Source organism: Canis lupus, chromosome 9 (genome assembly GCF_011100685.1).
Source record: "Canis lupus familiaris isolate Mischka breed German Shepherd chromosome 9, alternate assembly UU_Cfam_GSD_1.0, whole genome shotgun sequence".
Taxonomy (NCBI): Eukaryota; Metazoa; Chordata; class Mammalia; order Carnivora; family Canidae; genus Canis; species Canis lupus.
In genome coordinates, this window is record NC_049230.1 from 30,117,195 (window position 1) to 30,136,420 (window position 19,226).

Sequence of the window (19,226 nt, forward strand, 5' to 3'; positions counted from 1 at the left end):
ATCACGATTATATAGTCCTTGAGACATATGTTATATTAGCTCATGTTGAAAAATGTACTTTTTAGGGAAATATAAACTAGTGTGCATAACTTTTAAATCTATGTAATGAAAAATCAAGAAATACAATTGTCAAACACAATGAAGTATAACTGTCCTCCATCTCACGCAGTTTTGATATAATCTCATTTGCTTTATAAAAATTTATATATAAAGAGCATATAATGAAATGATTTGCTTTTCATTAAATCATTTTCATAGCATGGTTTATGGTTATTGTAATTATTTAAATGAAATATGGTTCTACTAATAGTCCCATAAAATTGAAACGTCTTATGAAGAACTTTTCTAAGAAAGCTTCTTACCTGATAAAATTCTCTAAGGCAGTTACTATATATGCAAAACAAAGTTGTCATTTTTACAGTCAACTCAGCTATATCTCATTTATGGTAAGTGGAGCACTTGTTCATATTAGAGTTTTACTCTCAGTCAAGACTCTTTGGCTTTGGAAAGTTAGGCAGTGAAATACTTAATATTTTAATGACAGTTCGAGATAGCAGTAGGAGATACTAAGTAGCATATGATTAATTACAAATAACAAATATTATAAAAGATAAAAGGAAGGAAAAATCAAATCAATGTAAGCTGAAGTAGTCTGACTTCCCAGAGAAGGTAAAATCCCAGAGAAGGTAAAATCTAAAGTAGATTTTGAATGATAGCCAAGAACTGAATGATGGAAAAAGAGTCAGTCGGAGAAGGACAAACATTATATGTTCTCATTCATTTGGGGAATATAAATAATAGTGAAAGGGAATATAAGGGAAGGGAGAAGAAATGTGTGGGAAATATCAGAAAGGGAGACAGAACGTAAAGACTGCGGTAGAAGGGGTGGTAGAAGGGGAGGAGAGGGGTGGGGTGGGAATGAATGGGTGACGGGCACTGGGGGTTATTCTGTAAATTAGTAAATTGAACACCAATAAAAAATAAATTTAAAAAAAAAGAAAAAGAGGGAAAATGTATACATAGTGGAAGGAACAATCATCTTGGAGTCAGGAGAGTTCAGTGTAGGGAAATTTGGTAAGTAATATACTTGGATATAGTAATCATGTAAGAGAGTGCTAAAGCTGGAAAGATAGATTTGGAACAAGTAGAGAGCCTTGAAGTATGAAGATTGAGAATGTGTTTTATCATACTACCTAAGGTTATCTTAGATTTGTTACCTGAGCAGTATTTTAGGAAAATTGATCCTTCAGAAGTATGCAGAATACATGAGAGTGAAGAACACAGTAGGCAAGGTGATCATTTATGTGATTCTCATAGTACCTAACGAGGTGATGAAAACCTGAATCAGTAATATAGTGGCAAGAATTCAGATTAAGGAATGGCTGTAAATGCATCATGAATGAAGATTTCACAGTGCTTAATAACTGGTTAGGTATGAAGGTGGGGTGGTGGGCTGGACATATGCATGGAGGAGGAGTACGGAAAGAGAAAGGAGAAAGCACATATCAGAGGCACGTAGAAAGTTGTGTGAATTCATTCTCTCCCCTAAGTGCATCCATGTTTACAGAACAAGTTGTAGATTCATTCGTAAATACCTGCAAATTACTTTGAGATCCCGCTTTGAGAGAAATAGTTTACATGTTTTAATAAATCTGATATACAAGTTAAGGAACCTATATATAACTTGCTTTTTTAAACACTTTTCCTTCAACAGCCTTCTTCCTGCAATAACCCTTAATCTTTTTCACAAGCTGTAGTGGGACTGAGACCAACAAGCATTCTCCAATGAGTGAATGTTGGAAGCTGATAAGAGAAGTATTCTTTCGGGTTTGGTAGCAAAAGTTATATTACACCACGACATATATCTCTTTGCAGTCTCTTTTTTTCTCCTGTCGGCCATTGACATTTTGGAAGATTTACTGATTAGCTTAAAAATTACAGATTTTCAAAGTTTACTGATATGAATGTGCTAGCCTAATTAAAATGTGCAACTGCTGTTAATGTTTTTTCCTTCTACTTTAGGGAGCCCTTACAACTTGTAACTAGTGAAGGAAAGGTTTTACATAATTGTCGCTAACATTAAAAAGACCTGTGCACATTATATTATTATGTTCCCAAACAACTTCTCTAAAGTTCAGTAACTGATATTACTAATTGATTGCCTCAGGAAAGCCCTTAATAAATTGTCTAGTCTAGCTCTCTAATTGCATGGGAGATTATGTATATCTTTCAGAAGCAATAAAGAGGGAACTGTTCCAAGAACTGTAATTATTTCTTTAACCTTCCTGTGAGAGTTGTTTTGATGTTATAAAGTAGGCATTGTTATTTCCCATTATACAACTGAACACACTGAGTTTGGTAGAGAATTAGAGAATTACACAGCCAGGAAAAAAAAAAAAGTCACAGATTAAAGAATCTGACCTAGCTATAGCTCATTCTAACATTCATGTCTTTTCTTCTATATCATGTTCCTTGTGGGAAAGAAGTGCTGGGTGTGGAAAAACACATAGCACATTGTCTTTTGTCTGAGCTTGTACTGCCCTTTGTATGAGTTTATGACACCCTCTGTCTCCTTTGTCAAAGGAGAATTTGGTCTCATCTTTCCCAAAATTCATTGTGAAATTGTAAGGTGAAAAAAAAATCCTCATTTTACAATGGGGCAGTACAAGTCACAGGTATTTCCTCAGTGTCATCACAAAAAAAAAAAAAAAAAAGCCAATTCAGATATTTCAAGATTCCTTTCCAGGCTCTGTGCTCATACTGCTCAGTATTAAAAAGCAGAATGCTTCTGTTGATTTTTTTCTGATTGCTATTACATCTTGGTTTCTCTTTTCTAACTTTCTAAACTGAATTCATCTCTACTGAATACAAAGTAATTCAGTGAACTGGCTGCAGCATTTACCCCCAACGGGATTTCGGGCTCATGGTGAGGTACTCAAAAAATTCTGGCTCAATTGTTACTGACATGGGAGGCTTTACAGTTATTTATTAGAAGACAACCCGGGAGGAAAAGGAAAAAAAAAATGGATTTATGTGATCCTGCATTGCTAAATACAGCACACTGCTGCTGTCTCTTTTTTTACTGCTTCCTCTAAAAGTCATCATTTCAATGCACTAATCTTTTAAGCAGCCATTCAGTGGGAATTGGGCTAGAACTTTGCTAAGGGGTCACATTTACCAACCTGACAGTTATATATTGACAAAAGAAATAGCTTGAATTTATTCAGCATCAAAACCTCAGCATCTTTTACCACCCAGCCGCATTTCACACTGTATTACCATCAGTGAACTATCATAGCTATATAAATTCCATCCAGATTCTTCATTTAATTAACCAGCATTCTTTGAACAAAAATAAAAGTGCTGTTTTTATAGAGGAATAAAAGCTGCATGAAGTGAGTGTGAAGGAGACAAATCATCAAATTAGTTATTATTCATTGCAGCTATCGTGAATTCTCTGCCCTCCTCTTTCTCTTCAGCAGCAATGTATTTTTCTTCTAGCTTGAGTGAATGGAAAACGAGGAACGGTGTATCAGCCTCAAAGATATTTTAGTATATTATAATGGCCACATCCTAAGCTCATGGGGGTTTGGACACTGATGATATTACCATCCATGAGTGATTTTTTTTTTTTAATCATTTTATGTAGTTGGAGAGACAGTATGGTGTTGTAGCTAAGAGCATGGACTTTGTGACTATACTGCCTGGGTTCAAATCCTAGCCCAGCCACTTTTTGGGTCTGTGATTCTGAGCAAGTTACTTGACCTTTCTTCGCTTCAGTTTTCTACCTATTAACTGAGTATAATAATAGACCTCACAGAGTGTGGAGTAACTGAGCTGGTCCGTGTTAAACATTTAAAGTAGTGCCAGCATTTACATCCTGTGTGCACAGTAGCAGTCTGATGTGAGGTTGATCAAGCAGTGACACTGATGACATGGTCACCTGGCCTGAACCAATCAATGTGGCTTAATAAATATTCTTTTATTTCCCCAGACCTTTCTTTCTCACAGTACCCTTTAATGATAAGACCACAAGTTTTAAAAATAAGGAAATCAAGTTCTTTGGGTTTCTTGTTTTTATTTGAGTATAGTTGATGTGCAATGTTACCTTAGTTTCAGGTGTGCAACATAGTGATTCAACAACTGTTGTGTCGTTCCCGTCTGTCACACGCAACACTGTTGTGATACCATTGACTCTATTCCTCATGCTATACCTTTTGTTCCTGTGACTGAAATCAAGTTCTTTGAACCAGAGGTATATTAGGCAGCTGATTGGCCACATCTCCATCCTGAACCCTGCTGCCAGATTTAGCTTTCTAAAGCACTCTGTTCTCAAATCAATTTCTGCTCAAAAGGCCTGATGATTTACCTGCTATAAGCCCTTTTGCCTGTCATGCCATTTCTGCCAATCCCTGGCTCTTTTCCTGTCTCTCTTCAACCTTTTTTTATCCATTGTTCTCCCAGGAAGCATCTACTCCAGTCAAAAATTGATCTAGTGCCGTTTCTCAAACGTACCACATTCCTTGTCCCTCTTCCTTTGTTCACATTGTCCTTTTTGTCTATCATGCCCTACTCTGTTCTTCCACTTATCTAAGACATACTTCATGCCCTGAACTGAGTCAGGAAAGGAAAGGCATCTTTTATCCCCTTTGTATTTTTTAGCGAATAATATGATGATCTAGATGCACTAGTTGCTAAGTAAATGTTAACAATAATGAAGTCTTCCATTAGCTGTCCTTTCAAACTACATTTAGAATCTAAATGTTACAGTTTTACACTTTATACCATCTCCAACACTGTCAGCCTTGTTCATGCCACAGTTACTTTATGCCTGTCCTCCCTGCTCCACCCTTGCCCACCCCCTGCAGTTTACTCTCAACCCAAGAGCAAAAGTAATCCACTTATAATTTAAGTCAGATCACAATCATTTCTCTTCTCCAGACCTTCCAATAACTTCCCATCTCACCCTGAGTAAAACCAAAGTTTTATGATGGCCTACAAAGCCTTTTAAGATCTGCCACTCCACTCCAGCCCTATCCCTGCCCTCACTCCTTGTGTCTTTCTACTCCCTTTTCCTGTCCCTTACCACTCTCCATTTAGGCCACACTGGCTTCCTTGCTGTTCTCTAAAGATGCAAGGAACAATTCCATCTCTGGACCTTTGCATAAACTATTCCCTTTGCCCCAAAAACTCCTTGGGAAATCTTTATGGCTCCATGCTTCCTCAGTTCTCTGATTAAATGTCTTCTCAGTGAGATCTTCACTGATAATCCCTTATTTACTGTCTATCTTCCCCAGCTATTGTGTAAATTTGGGATGGGGAAGGGTTTGAGGGAGGACTTTTTGTCTGTTTTGTTAGGTGCTCTGTCCTCTACCTGAAACAGAATCTGACATAAACATTTATTGAATGTATGAATGAAAAGTTGATCTTTAATAATATGTCCATATTCCTAACTCTCCCTTCATTTCAAATGCATTTAGACTCAAACAAAAGCAAGCATCCTATAATAGCTCTGAGAAAATTAAAATAGCCGTAGTTGAATATTAGCCATGGTAATTGGAGCAGAAAGTTCCATTGCAGAGAAAAGAGATTTCTGTATCAAGTAAAGAAAAAAAATTGTTTACAGTATAATAACTGCCATATTAAATTATATTGGTGTCCTTAGAAGACTGTCGTTGACCTAGCACCAAAGCACATTTTGAAAGAGCAAGTGGTTTTGGTTACCCTATCCTCCTCCTAAAGTGGAGAGTGTAGCTAGTACATAGTTTTGTTTTGTTGGGTTTGTTTTGTCATTTAGTAGCAGAGTAAAATGGTGCAAAGAGCATTAATGTTGGAGTTTGGCAGACCTGGATTTAAACTCTGGCACTACTATGTGTCCTTGGACAGGATATGGAACATTTCTGAGCCTCTGTTTAATCATTTATAAAATGGTTTTTAATAATACCTTTCTCTTGATGTTCTGGAGGTTAAGTGAAAGGAGGCATATGTGAATCGTCTAAGACATAGCATGTTTAATAAATACATGTTATGTATTTGTGAACATTGCACCCTAGAGAAATAGCTATATGTTTTGCTACTGAACTTCACCTTTGACTTAAATCAGCAGTTAGAATGATGTCTAAAAATAAGCTTTGGATCCTGGGCTTGGACCACAGGGAAATCCACAACCCTGCAAATCTCTCATCCTAGAACATGAGTCCTACCACCTACCTGAGTTCTGCAGAAGCCTACTCTTTCTATCTTTTGAACCAGTTCTTTAATTCTGTTCTTCAATTTTCAACCCCCTTCTACTTCCCTTATTCCCAAAATGTTATGCGAGATGTGTGAAGTTGGGGATTCCATACTGAAAATTATCCAAGAAATCAACAGAGGAAAAGTAAGATCAAGCATTTGTTCTACATAATAAAATAACATGAATCATAAGTTTTAAATTGACATGTCTTCTATTCAGTTTGGGAATCATAACTTCCAGAGGAAGGAAAATGTTTTGTTTCAACCACCAAACTGTTTTTTAACATGGCATTTTTTTTTCCAATGGCATGAATTTTGAAATCCTCAGGAAGCCAAAGCCGTGGTGGAAGAAACCAGAGCCCTGCGAAGTCGGATCCACCTTGCTGAAGCCGCACAGCGCCAGGCACATGGGATGGAAATGGACTACGAAGAGGTGATCCATCTGTTAGAGACCGAGATCACAGATCTAAAGGCTCAGCTTGCTGATTGTTCAGACCAAAATAAAGTAAGCAAAACCATCCTCTCTTTTAGTTACCATGGTTTCCTTGCTGTTGTCATGTATCCTGTTTTCATTTCCTTTTCATCTGTACTTCTAAACTAGGTCAGTGTTTGTCTTCTATTATTCAATGATAGGATGATGTGTCACAATGGGATGGGGGGGGGGGGGTCATGTGAAGGTTGTGCCTCCCTTTATCCACATAGCTTTGGGGTGGAAAAGCATGTGCCCCAGATTTATTTGGGTCATTGGTCAGCATTGTACAGCTCAGGCATTAAGACCTGGAACTATTCAACATATAATTGATTACATTGGTTTTCTCCTTTTGTTCCTAAACTTGCTAATTTGCCTGGTGGGGATGAAAGGAGGAGAGTCTAGGGATGGGTTTTGCTCTTTGATTAGAGCATTCAAGGAAGTATGAATGTTAAATATTTTTTGCCCAGGGCCTAAGGTAATTAATAAAAAGAAACTCAGTTTGAATTTAATAGGCTTCAATTTCAATAGCAAAATACCAAATACTACTCAGAAATCAAGGTGGCTTTTTCCTATGTGGTTTTTTTTTTTCCCTTTGTGATTATTTTTAACATACTACATACTATATTCATTGAAAGGCCTTCAAAAGCTATAATAGACATACACATTTTTATTTCACCAAGGTAGAAAATTAAGTAAATTGAAATACATATTTTATAACTTTTAATGAGTTCACTTAGAATAGGTACTTATATCTCTAACGCACTCAACTTTTTAAGAAAACATAAGGCAAATTTGAATAGTTTGTTTCTTTATATATATATAAAATAGTTAAATTCCTTAATTATACCAAGTGGAAATGAAACCAGTTTTAGAAAAGCAAAATACATAAGAAAATCTGAAATTTTCTTTGGTCAGCTCTTTTACTTTTCTCACATCTGCCCATTTAAACCAATTCTAAAAGAAAGCTGATATTCTTGTCACCCCTTGATAATATACAAGGCCAAGGGAAAATCATATTACTTGAAAAGGCGGCAAGACTTAGAAATATTACATACATTTATTATTTTTGGCCCGGTGTTTATATTCTGAAATACATGCTTAATGTCATGTAAGTGTAGTATGATTCTGAAAATATTGGGAATTATCAGAATATCAAAAGTACTGTTTTATAAAACTGTGTACTTTTAGAGGGATAATCAACAGTCTTTAAAAATACTTTCTCAGTAATATTCAGAGTTCTTATGGAATTATTCTTTTTTTTTAAGCATAAGTTATTTGTAATTCTCTGTCCTAGCTCCTAGCTGATACACATTTTTGTCCTAAGTCGTCTAGCAATAAAATTATTCAGTTTTTCTCTTTTTTAGCATAATGGGGTCTCATGCCATTCCTCGTAACAAGGTTCTAAGCTTAGCCCTTAACGTGTCTCTGAAAGAATGATCTTTTGTTTCCTTTTCAAAGAAAGAATACTAGACACAAGCATCTCAACATTTCCCAAACTCAATGCCAGTGGAGAAAGAGAAGGAAACTTCTTTTTAATTATTTGAGATTGCTTCAAGAGACATTGACCAAGATATTAACAGGACTCAGATTCAAACATTCATTTTTAAGACACAGATTCTTTTTGTAACAGTGTTTTTATTTTTCACTGTAAGCTTTCCCTTATGTTATCTCTATACTCACCTTTTTTATTTTTGTTTCTTTTGTTTACCCCAGCTTAGGAAAAAAACATTGCCAGCACCTTTGAAGATCCAGTGTCTGTCCCTAGTTGCATTTCCCTCCCCTGCCCTCAGAAGTAACCACTCTCTTAGATTTAGTATTAACCATTTTCTTGATAATTTTACCACATATGTTTATATACCTCTTAACAATAAATGTTGTTGAGTCTTGCCTGTTTATCAACTTTACATTAATAGAAATATCCTACATGTATTATTCTTACTTGCTCTTTTCACTCAACCTTTTATTTTTCCAATTCATCTATTTGAAATTTATAGCCAGTTCATGTATTGTCATGGCTTTTCTGTACTCCTTTAAATGGATATACTACAGTATATTTGTCCATTCTGTATTTGATGAACAGTCCAATTGTCTTTATTATGAACAACGTTGCTAAAAAAAATTTTTGTGCATATATCCTGCTCCACATACATAACAGTTTTTCTTGAGTTCATATCTTGGAGTGGAACTGCTAGGTTGAATGATGATCCATCAACTTTACTTTACTTTTTCTTTAATGCCTAATTGCATTTAAAAACTCTTAAACCAATTTTTACTCCCATCAGTAGTGAATGAGAGATATTGTTTACCCCACACCCTTGCTGACACTTTGTTTTCACTTACTTTTAATTTATATCAATCTGGTAGGTGTGATAAGTAAATCTCATTGTGGTTTAATTTGGATTTCCCTGGTTACTAACGACTTTGAGCCACTGGTATGTTGGGACCAGCTGGCACTGGCTCACAATAGGTGATTGTGTGCATCTCTTCTTAACTGCATATTCAGTGACATCAGGTTGGTAGCTTAAAATCAGCCATAGTAAAGTTATTTATACTCCCCTATGCTATAAACCAGGGCTTTAACCCCTGGCCCAGATACCCAGTTGAGTATATATTTATGTACTTGTTAGGCATTTGTGTTTCTCTGTGAAATGCCTCTTCATTATATTTTCCATTGGGTTCTTCTTTTCATATTGATATGTAGTGATTGTTCATATGTTCAGTTGCTATTCCTGTATTAAGTTATATGTTATTAAAGTCTTCAATTTATGGTTCGCCTTTCACCCAATGGTAAAATAAACATTGATTTTCATATAGTCAAACTTATCAGTCTTTTCCCTCATGTCTTTTTAGAATTTATTCCATTCCCAAAAGTATTCTTTGATATTTGCCTCTAAAAATTTTAAAGTTTTGGGGGCACCTGGGTGGCTCAGTCAGTTAAGTGTCTGCCTTGGGCTCAGATCATGATCTCAGGGTCCTGGGATTGAGTCCCACACCTGGCCGGCTTCCTGCTCAGCACGGAATCTGCTTCTTTCACTCCTTCTTCCTCTGCTCTTCTCCCTGCTTGTGTGCACTCTCTTTCTCTCAAATAAATAAAATATTTTTTAAAATGTTAAAGTTTTAAAGTTTTGATCCTCTATAATTGGTTTTGTGGCATTATATGGAGGTGGGGATCCATTTTATTCTTTCTTTATTCTGAATGAATGACCAACTATCCCAGTACCATTTATTCAAAAGTCTCTTCTTTCCTAATTGATCTATAAAATCAGTTCTGTCATATATCAAGATTTCATGTGTGCCTATCTTCCTGAAGCCTCTCTATTCTCTTTCACTGGTCTATTTGTATGTTCTTATGCCAATTACACACTGTTACTGTATCTTTTACAGTAAGTCTTGATATCTGATCACCCTGCCTAGTACTTTTTCTTTAAAAGTATATTAACTACATATTTTTAAAAAGTATATAACTACATATTAACTACATGACCCTTTGATCTTTTATATGAATTTTAGACTTGGCTTATAAATTCAAGCAAAAGGGGGAAAAAAAGCTGTTGGAACTTTTACTGGAAATGCATTAAATATATAGATTACTTAGTGAAGAATTTACATATTTATGATTGAATCTTTATTAATAAACTTACCAGTGAGGCACAAAAAGTTTAACTGCATTGTGTCCAGAGAATCTAGTCTATAGCATAACAACTCCAAAATTTTTGATGGTTGCTTTGTGGCTTACTATATGGCCAGTGTTCACAATGTTCAGAGTGAGCTTGAAAAGAATTCTGCAGTTTTTTGATGGATTGTTTTATATGCAGTGTCCTTAGTTTATATGTAGTGTTTTAATTGTATATGTGGTAAATAACATATAGCTGAATTTTTTCTTCATCTTACTGATTTTTGACCTTTAATTAGAAAGATCTTTCCATTTACTCTTATTTGCTAATGTACTTGGCTTCGTTTTCACCCTCTTTTAATTTATGCATTTTATGTGTACTGTGTTTTTTGGCTGTTTTTTTAGTTGTTATTTCTTGCCTGTTGTTGTTGTTTTTTTTTTTAATTGGTTTAGATTTTTCCTGTGTTCCCCAGCTCTCATTCCATTTATTTCCTTCTGCTAGTTTAGAAAGTATATACTCCATTTCTAATTTTTAATGATTATCTTAGAAATTTTAACATTTTATTTTAAATTATAACACAAATCACTAGCTTTCCCCTTCTTCTAAATATTATAAGCACTTTAGAATATAAAAGATAGGATTTAGAACATAAATCCTATCATCCCTTCCTACTCAGTTTCTATTTTTGTCAGTATTTTAGTTCCTTCTTGACTTTTAACACCATAAATTAGACACTATACAGTTCATTTTGTGCTGTCAACCTTTGTTTAAATAGATCCTCATGTTTACCATTTTCTGTGTTCAGCATTCTTTTTGCATCTCAGACCTTGCTAAAATTATTTCCCTCATGAAGTACATGTTTTAGAAATGTATTTAATGAGGATATGTTGGTAACAAATTCTCTTCAGTTGTGTTTGTCTGAAAACATCTTTATTGAACTTTTGCTCTTGAAATACATTTTTGCTACATTTAAAGTAAGTTGGCATTCAATTTCTTTCAGTGTTTTTATTCCATGGTTGTGATATCAGTACTCAATCTGGTATTTGTTTGCAATCTGTTGTTTTTTTCTAGATGATTTCAAGATCTTTTTATCTTCAGTGTTCCGCAGTTTGACTGTGATGAGTCATGTGTTGACTTATTTTTATTTACATTGCTTGAGATTCACTGAGCTTCCTCATCTAAGGAATAATGTCTGTTGTTATTTCTGAAAAACCCCAAATTGTTATCCTGAGCAATTTCTCTTTCATTCTTTCTGAACCCTCATGTGTAATTCAGATTGGGTGTATGCTAGATCTTCATCTAGTTATATTCTCCTTACCTTTTCTCCTTCTGTTATATTTTCCATTTTTATTTTTCTGCTGCATTATGAAAGCCTTCTTTACCTCTGCCTTCCAGTTTATCCATTCTCTTTTCAACTGTATCTAATGGATATTAAACCCATAAATGAGCTTCTAATTTAATTTTTATTATATTTTTATTTTTAAGATTTATTATTTTATGTTATATGGATCTATTTTTATAGTTTCTTTTCCCTTTGTTATGCTTTAAATTCCTAATTTTTGAAACCTACTAAACATTACTTTATAGTTTGTATCTGATCACTCCAATATCTGCTGTCTTTATAGGTCTGATCCTATAATTTGTTTCCTTCAGCTGATTTTATTCATGGTAGCTTATTTCCTGAGGTCATGTTCTTTTGGCACATAATATGTAGGAATTCTTTGAGATCTGGATTTAGAAAATATCCCTCCACAGAAGTTTTGTGTTTGCGTCTACCAGTTTGGAACTGTTTTAAACTAAAATTTCAGCTTATAAATTTATAGGACACATGGGTAATACAAATTATGACCTCCAACTTTCATGAGTAGGGGCTTGTGATTAGAAATTATAGGCTTTTTTTTTTATAGGCTTTTTTTAACCCACTTGCCAGAACCAAAATCGAAATCATATATTTATTTCTATAAGGTTTTTTTCTTTCTAATTCACCTATTAAAGTTCTCTCATTTGCCAACTGTGCCCAAAGATGTACTATCAGAGCAAATTATGCTGCAGTGCATGCATATTCCTATGAAAGGGTTTACCCAGCATTGTTGTTGCTTGTCTTCATGGAATTCCTTTACTGTCCATGAGATTCCTTTACTTCCCTGCCAGCTGAGCTTTACATTGGATCAGATTACATTAAATATATATGCATATCTTCAGCAATTTTTGTTGTGCCACGTTGGCAACAGTTTATGCCAACAGCTGGCAAGCTGTATTGTCCAAAAAAAGAGAGAGAGAGAGAGAGAGAGAAAAGCCATAATAAACTGGATTTAAATGTATATTTAAATGTATTTTACTATAAGAATCAACAAACTCATATATAGTTTATCTCAAAATTTGCAGCATCCCTGTGCAGTTTAACCTTTAAATATGCAATTAGTAAAATGCCCTCTCCAAGTCAGAAGATATGTACAGTAAGAGAAAATAAGTAATATGATAATGTTGGATATTGGTTAATATAAACTGAAAATAGGAGCCACTGATATAAAAATCAAAGAAATGTGTAAGACCTTCCTTTTGATACTTCTGTCCAGGAAAGTGTTCAGGAGTTAAGAAAGAGAATCACAGTGCTTGATTGCCAATTGCGAAAATCAGAAATGGCTCGAAAAACTTTTGAGGCATCCACTGAAAAGCTTCTTCATTTTGTAGAGGTAAATTTTCCCATTATATTACTTTATGTCCATTTTAAAAAATCTGTAAATGACTGACATATATTTAAATGTTCTGGTGTTTGGTGACTAGTGAAACATTCTCTGGCTCAAAACAGCAATGCTAACCTATAATCAGGTTTAAAATGGCATAGATAATGGAAAGACCAGCACCAATAGATTGTTAAGAGAAATAATTGAGATAGGGTTAAATGATCCTAAATATATGCTATGTTTTAATGAACACTTTCTCAAAACTCTTAATACTATTGTTTAAACATTATTTGATAAATATTTGCTCTATAAATAAATATTTTCATAACTATTACATGTCTGAGTAGAGTTCCATGTCAGTGTAATTGATTTTTCCCTCCATGTAACAGAAGTACCTTTTAATCAACTGGGAGTGGGAGATGGGGGGAGGTTATAAATTTTAGTTAAGACATCTTACAGATATCAAACTTACATATCTCCTTTACTGTCATGTTTTCTCTAGACTATTCAAGAATTATTTTCTGATAATTCTTCTCCTTTATCAAGTTTAAGGTAAGAATATTTAATTGTTTCCTGTAGAATATGATTACATTTTTCATTTTGTAATTGTGACTAAAATACTAAAATCTTTTAAATAGCCTTAAGATGCTACATAACTCCTATTGGATGCTGTTTTTTAATGTCTTGTGGAAATAGATACAAGGACATGTTGTTTTTGACTCCATCTCTGTAAGAGAAATTCCTGGAGGTATTTAGCCAGTCACTGTAACCAAGTACTCTAAAATTGAGGTAGGAATCACCTATCTTGTTTTTGTTAGGAATTCTATAAAGATGGGATTACCCTAAAGTTCTCTAAGCATCTGTATATGAGTAAAAATTACCTTAAAGATCAGTCTCAACCGAGCAGATGAGTTGTTATGGCAAAGAGAATTTTATAAAACAGGTTCATGCAATCAGTTCTTTCATTTTCAACATTTAGTAGACACAAATAAAAGAAATATATTTGGAGAATACACCTTGATTTTGTTATTCACAGTTTGTTTCTAATTTAAAGTTTCCTACTAAGAGCTACAAACATACTAATAAGATTCATGTATTTCAAACTGCAAGTTTATGGTCATTTTGATACATAATGAAAGATAAACAAAAGGAAGTTTCCTGTTTATATATATTTTCAAAGCAGTTTTTTTCTCCTCATCTTATAATAGCTGCCACCAGCAATGTACTTCTACTTCTAGCAATGCATGCTTGAAGAAACAGGAAAACTATGCCCTTTACTATGAAAACAACAGTTTAATAAATGAAGATGATTCATCATATTCTTATTATATTTTAACGTTCCACATAGCATTTTTTTTTACTTTAGAAAAATGTCTACAGTAGTATGCTTTAAAAAAAATTTTATTATTGAAATGTAGTTGACACACAATGTTATGTTAGTTTCAGGTGTACAACATTGTAATTGGATTATTCTAAATGTTATGTGATATCAGTACACTTTTAAGCTCATTTTATTGTAATGCTTTATTCTAATGAAAGATCTGACATTTTATTGCTATCTGTGCTGCTTATAATGTAAGATAATTATGTGAATTTCAGTTAATTATTTTCAATAAGAATGTTAAAATACTCAATCAGATTCCCCTGTGTGGATAGATGTGTCCCCCATCACCACCCTCAGAATCTCCTTGTGACCTTGAATAATAATTCAAAAGTTTTGGTGTTAAGAATGATCATTTAAAAGCCAGAGCCTGCCCTTGCCTTAAACAGGTTCATGGTAACCTTAAAAAATATTAAGCAACTTTTCACCATATCTTGGAAATTTAAACTCTACGAAAATATGATTCAAGCTTTTTAATATACTATAACTTCTGTAATAAATTTTGGCCTTTGTCTTTCAACACAGAATAAAGGCTCTGTATTTGAATTTGAGAATTGATGCTTTAATTGCTTCTTGTGAATTAATCCATCATGCTTATTGAAGATGGATTATAAATAGTAATAATAAATAAATAATAATGGTTTCATTACCAGTTTAAAATGATCTCTTTTCAAGTAAAAGTCTCAACATAATGGTTTTTTGCAGTAAAACCTTGCATTTTAAATTACACCAGAGCATATTCATTTCAGGTGACATTTACATCTTCAAAAAGTGATATAAATGCTCTGTGATGTTTTAGATTTTATATAATTTCAGTTCAAAAAATTTCAAAAATAAAGATACGTTCAGGAGCAAATAAACATAGAATTTATATTTAATATTATAGGAAGTGATAGTAAATGTCCATTTAATAAATTTATGTTTAAGTGCTTCATTTGAATTTTTGCAAACTAAAGGGCTACATTGTGTTAGCATGACATAAGCACAAAATAAGTCCAACAAATGATTTATTCCTCCTATTATGAGGTCAACCTAGTTCTTATACATGTCTTTGTTACATAATAAAGAACTGAAAACAAACGTTTTGTGATTACTTCATTTTATGGTTATAAGAATACAATATTCCCAGAAATACAAATATTTTTGTACCTAAGAATTCAGATTATTTAACCAAGCAGATTTTATTATTTGTACAATAAGTTCAACTTTATATTGTTGCCCTTCACAGTGAAAGACCTATGCTAGCTTCTCAGACTTCCCTCACACCACTAAGAAGGAATGGACGTAATATCCCAGCAACACTGGCACTTGAATCTAAGGAACTTGTTAAATCTGTTCGGGCCATACTTGATATGGATTGTAAGTTTTCTGCACTTTTTTCACTTTTGTATTTTTTTTAGTAATTCATTTAACAAAACCAAAAGGAAATTTCAAGCTTGACAGTTTAATTTTGTTAAATGTGTTGGCTTGCCTACAGTAAAATTAATAGCTAATCGTTAAAATCTTAAAACACCTATTGTAGGAGGAGAATATTTACTTTATTTAACGTGCCTGAAATGGCTTCCAAGAGAAGATAGCTGATTAAGACATGTTTTTACCTCTACTTCCATCCAAAGTCTCTTTGAAATGGAAGAATAAATACAAAAATAAATCCACGGCAGTGCTGGAAACCTGAAAGATTAGAACCAACATTGAAGAATTTTTGAATAATATACAACAGATGGAATAAAACTGAAGGTACAGCCCAGCTGAGCAAAAGACCCCCAAATACAATAAAGATGAAAGACAAAACTGCTGAAACAGTGAGTTAAGTAGAACCATGAGAAAACTTCCAGGATCGCAGGCAGGGAAAACTAGGAACAGACCTTTGGGCACCCGGCAGGATAATTAATTAAAGAGCTATGGAATAGCTGAACCAGTTCCCTGCTCATCAGAGCTGCTAGCTCAAGCATTTACTCCTAAGCCAGGGCCAACAGAATACCTCTCTTAAAAGAACTGTCAATGGATGCCCCCAGAGTCAGCACTGAGCAAGAAAGAGAAGCAAGGCAACTGGCTGACTAACTTGCAATGTCCCAGCAGACGGGCAGTCCTTGGGGAGAGCTTAAACCATTGGACATTTCCATCCTCCCCTCCTGTCTCCCAGCACTTGTGCTTCTTCACAGATTTGGACTCCCTTTTTACCTGTTTGTTCTTTTGTCTCTTCCCTTGATGTCAGTCTGTCTGTGGGTTGTCTTGATGTTGACCTCTACCACTCTACTATCCCTGTTTGCCATTCTCAATCTCCCCTCTGCTGAGGACCAGATATCAAATACGTATAACTATAAATGTAGGAATACGATACAATTCTTGTTAAAAAAGTATCCAAGTAAGTTTTGAGTAAAGTCCTGGGTAGTAAATGGTTTGGCTTTGTAGAGGATAATATTCAAAGACTCTTTGGGGTAACTTTTAACTTCCAAACTATATTATAGAAAGAAGATTGGAAACCATGCCTCTAACAGTATATGCTCAATCTCTACAGTGAGGTTTTCTTTTTTCTTAATTTTGTATAACCTATTACATTAAAAAAAATCAAATTATATTTCAAAAACACTATAAGAGCTCTTTATGTAAAGAAATTATATAGATTTCAGGGTAGATGAAAATAATCACTCCTAATGTATTATGTGTATACTCAGAATTTTCTATATTAGACATTTTTAAGTTAGGGTGGGAACAGTAGAGGGAAACACCTGCAACACACATGCATAACCCAGCGGACATTGCCATCATTAATTTTAATTACCTTGCTAACATTAACCTTTACATTTGTCAAACATGATTATTCAAAGAAAATATTTGAAATTCAGCAGAACTTCTTTGGAAGAAAAGAGAAAAATTCCATCTGCACTTTTTATCTGTCATAAGATTGTACCTAGCCTCCTATTTAAACTAGCAAATAGTTTCTACGTTGTCTTTTTATTTAGAAATATAATTGCTAATATTGGCTATATTCCCAATAATTTTATAATTTTTCTGACTTGTCTTTTTATGTTTGATAATTCAGATGAACTCAGCTCATTTTTTTTCTCTTTATGCAGTAGCTTTTTTCTATATGTAATGAAACACAGAAAATCACTACCATGAGGTAGATAATTCAGCTGCAGTCTCTAACCTCATTTCCTTTGGTGTGACTCTGCATATTTCAAGTAACAATTTTGAATTTTCTCTTGGGTAATTGCCTCAACTTGCTTCTTAACAAAAGTACACTCTGGGATGTTATACTAGGGGATTTCCTCAGAAATGAGAATCAGATTTCTTGGGTGTTATCACTTAAAATCAGTCTCTGGGGAATATCTAGAAGATAATTCTGAACCTTTTTTGGATGGTGGCCTCCACTGAAGTCTGGTAAAAGCCCTATACCAGATATGTGCAGTTATACACATTTGCATCCATCTTCAGTGTGTTCATAAACCCCAACTTAAGAACCTAGACATAGGATCACAGAGAACATGAATGCTTTCTACGTGGCCAGCCAGCTCTCATCAGGATGCCTCTAGCAATGAAGAAGTACATGAATCTTAGAGGCAGCCTAGAGGAGCAGTTTGAACCCGTGTAAACAGTGCTCTGCAGAACCTCTGATGATCCCTAGAGGTGCCCCAGGGAGCACCCCAATTAGCCATCCAACTTCGCTGGGCAAAATACTTAATCTCTGGTTTTCTTTTGCCATATAAAAGGTGGAGTTCGTAATATCTGAAGTAGCAGGATTGGAGGATCAAGTGAAATACATGGAGACTAGCTAACCAAGCACCTGGTAGTATAAGATGTTCCATAAATGGATTACTACTGCTTGTGCTAATAATGCTGGTACTGCATTATTACTATTTTAAAGCAGCTAATTTAAATATACGTTTTCTCTGTACTAAGTATTAAGTAATTATTGTCTAAATCTTCTTTGAATTTAGATCCATTTGAAAATATGGTAGATGAGAGCTTTTCTTAGTATATAATAATGTTATTTTCGATTTTGAGTTAGAGTGTAACCATCACAGGAAACTGTGGTTAAATGTCTGAATCAGCATCTTATCTTTCAGTTGTTTTTTGCTAACTATAACAAAACTTTGGTATGTTCCGTTATCCTGCCTCCACTGAAATGTTACGTAGACAAATAGGCATTTTTGATTAGTTTTGGAACCCTTAAAGGTGCTTGTATCAATCTCCATCAATATTTACATGGTCAATACCATAATGTTTTAGTATGCTCTTTATTTGAAATAACTACTTAGTTTGAACTGCAGTGTTGATTGACACCTGGATTGACGAAAAAAATAGTTCTGTAATAAAAGCAGTAAGAAGCAGTTTTTTAAATGCATAATAAAATAATATCTGGGCAGATATTCTATAGGAGGTCTTTAGTAAGAACTTACTGATTTCCTGATTTCCTGGTAGATTGGCAGCACAAACACAGGCATCTACCCTCCTTCAAAATTCCCATGAAAATGATAAATGGAATATAAAAATGGAGTAAAAATCTTCAAGAGCACTGGCAGTTACAGGCAAATCCCAAAAAGTTTTCAATAGGGCAGGTAGGATCCAAATACAGTGAGAGCAAGAACAGCCAACCTGTTACTCCTGCTGAACAATGGTGGAGATTATGGGAATAATTGGAAGTCACTATGGCAGGACAGTAGCTCTTAATGCATTCTAATTTGAAGGGGTAATGAATTAAGCCAATGAATTAGGAGGTAAATGGACTCTTTTTCTTCTTTTATCTTGGTGAGTCAGTGGCATTTTTGAAATCCTCGGGATTCACAGATTCTGTGTCGAGCAGAAAGCCAACTGGGGCTTGGTTCTTTAGACAGCATAGA

The 19,226-nt window shown here is 34.3% G+C and overlaps 1 protein-coding gene across 29 annotated transcripts in view; it reads left to right on the top strand.

The window, feature by feature from the left end:
- STXBP4 (syntaxin binding protein 4) overlaps positions 1-19,226 on the top strand; it is a 213,656-nt gene that overhangs the window by 79,157 nt on the left and 115,273 nt on the right. For 27 of the 29 annotated variants that reach the window (XM_038547771.1, XM_038547784.1, XM_038547778.1 and 24 more), the window contains 4 exons: positions 6,560-6,736; positions 12,894-13,010; positions 13,504-13,553; positions 15,611-15,741. In XM_038547771.1, coding sequence (XP_038403699.1) covers positions 6,560-6,736; positions 12,894-13,010; positions 13,504-13,553; positions 15,611-15,741 — 475 coding nt within the window. Of the gene's footprint in view, positions 1-6,559; positions 6,737-12,893; positions 13,011-13,503; positions 13,554-14,209; positions 15,404-15,610; positions 15,742-15,998; positions 18,754-19,226 lie in introns of those variants that run through there. The other 2 variants (XM_038547774.1, XM_038547775.1) reach the window with 2 other exon arrangements.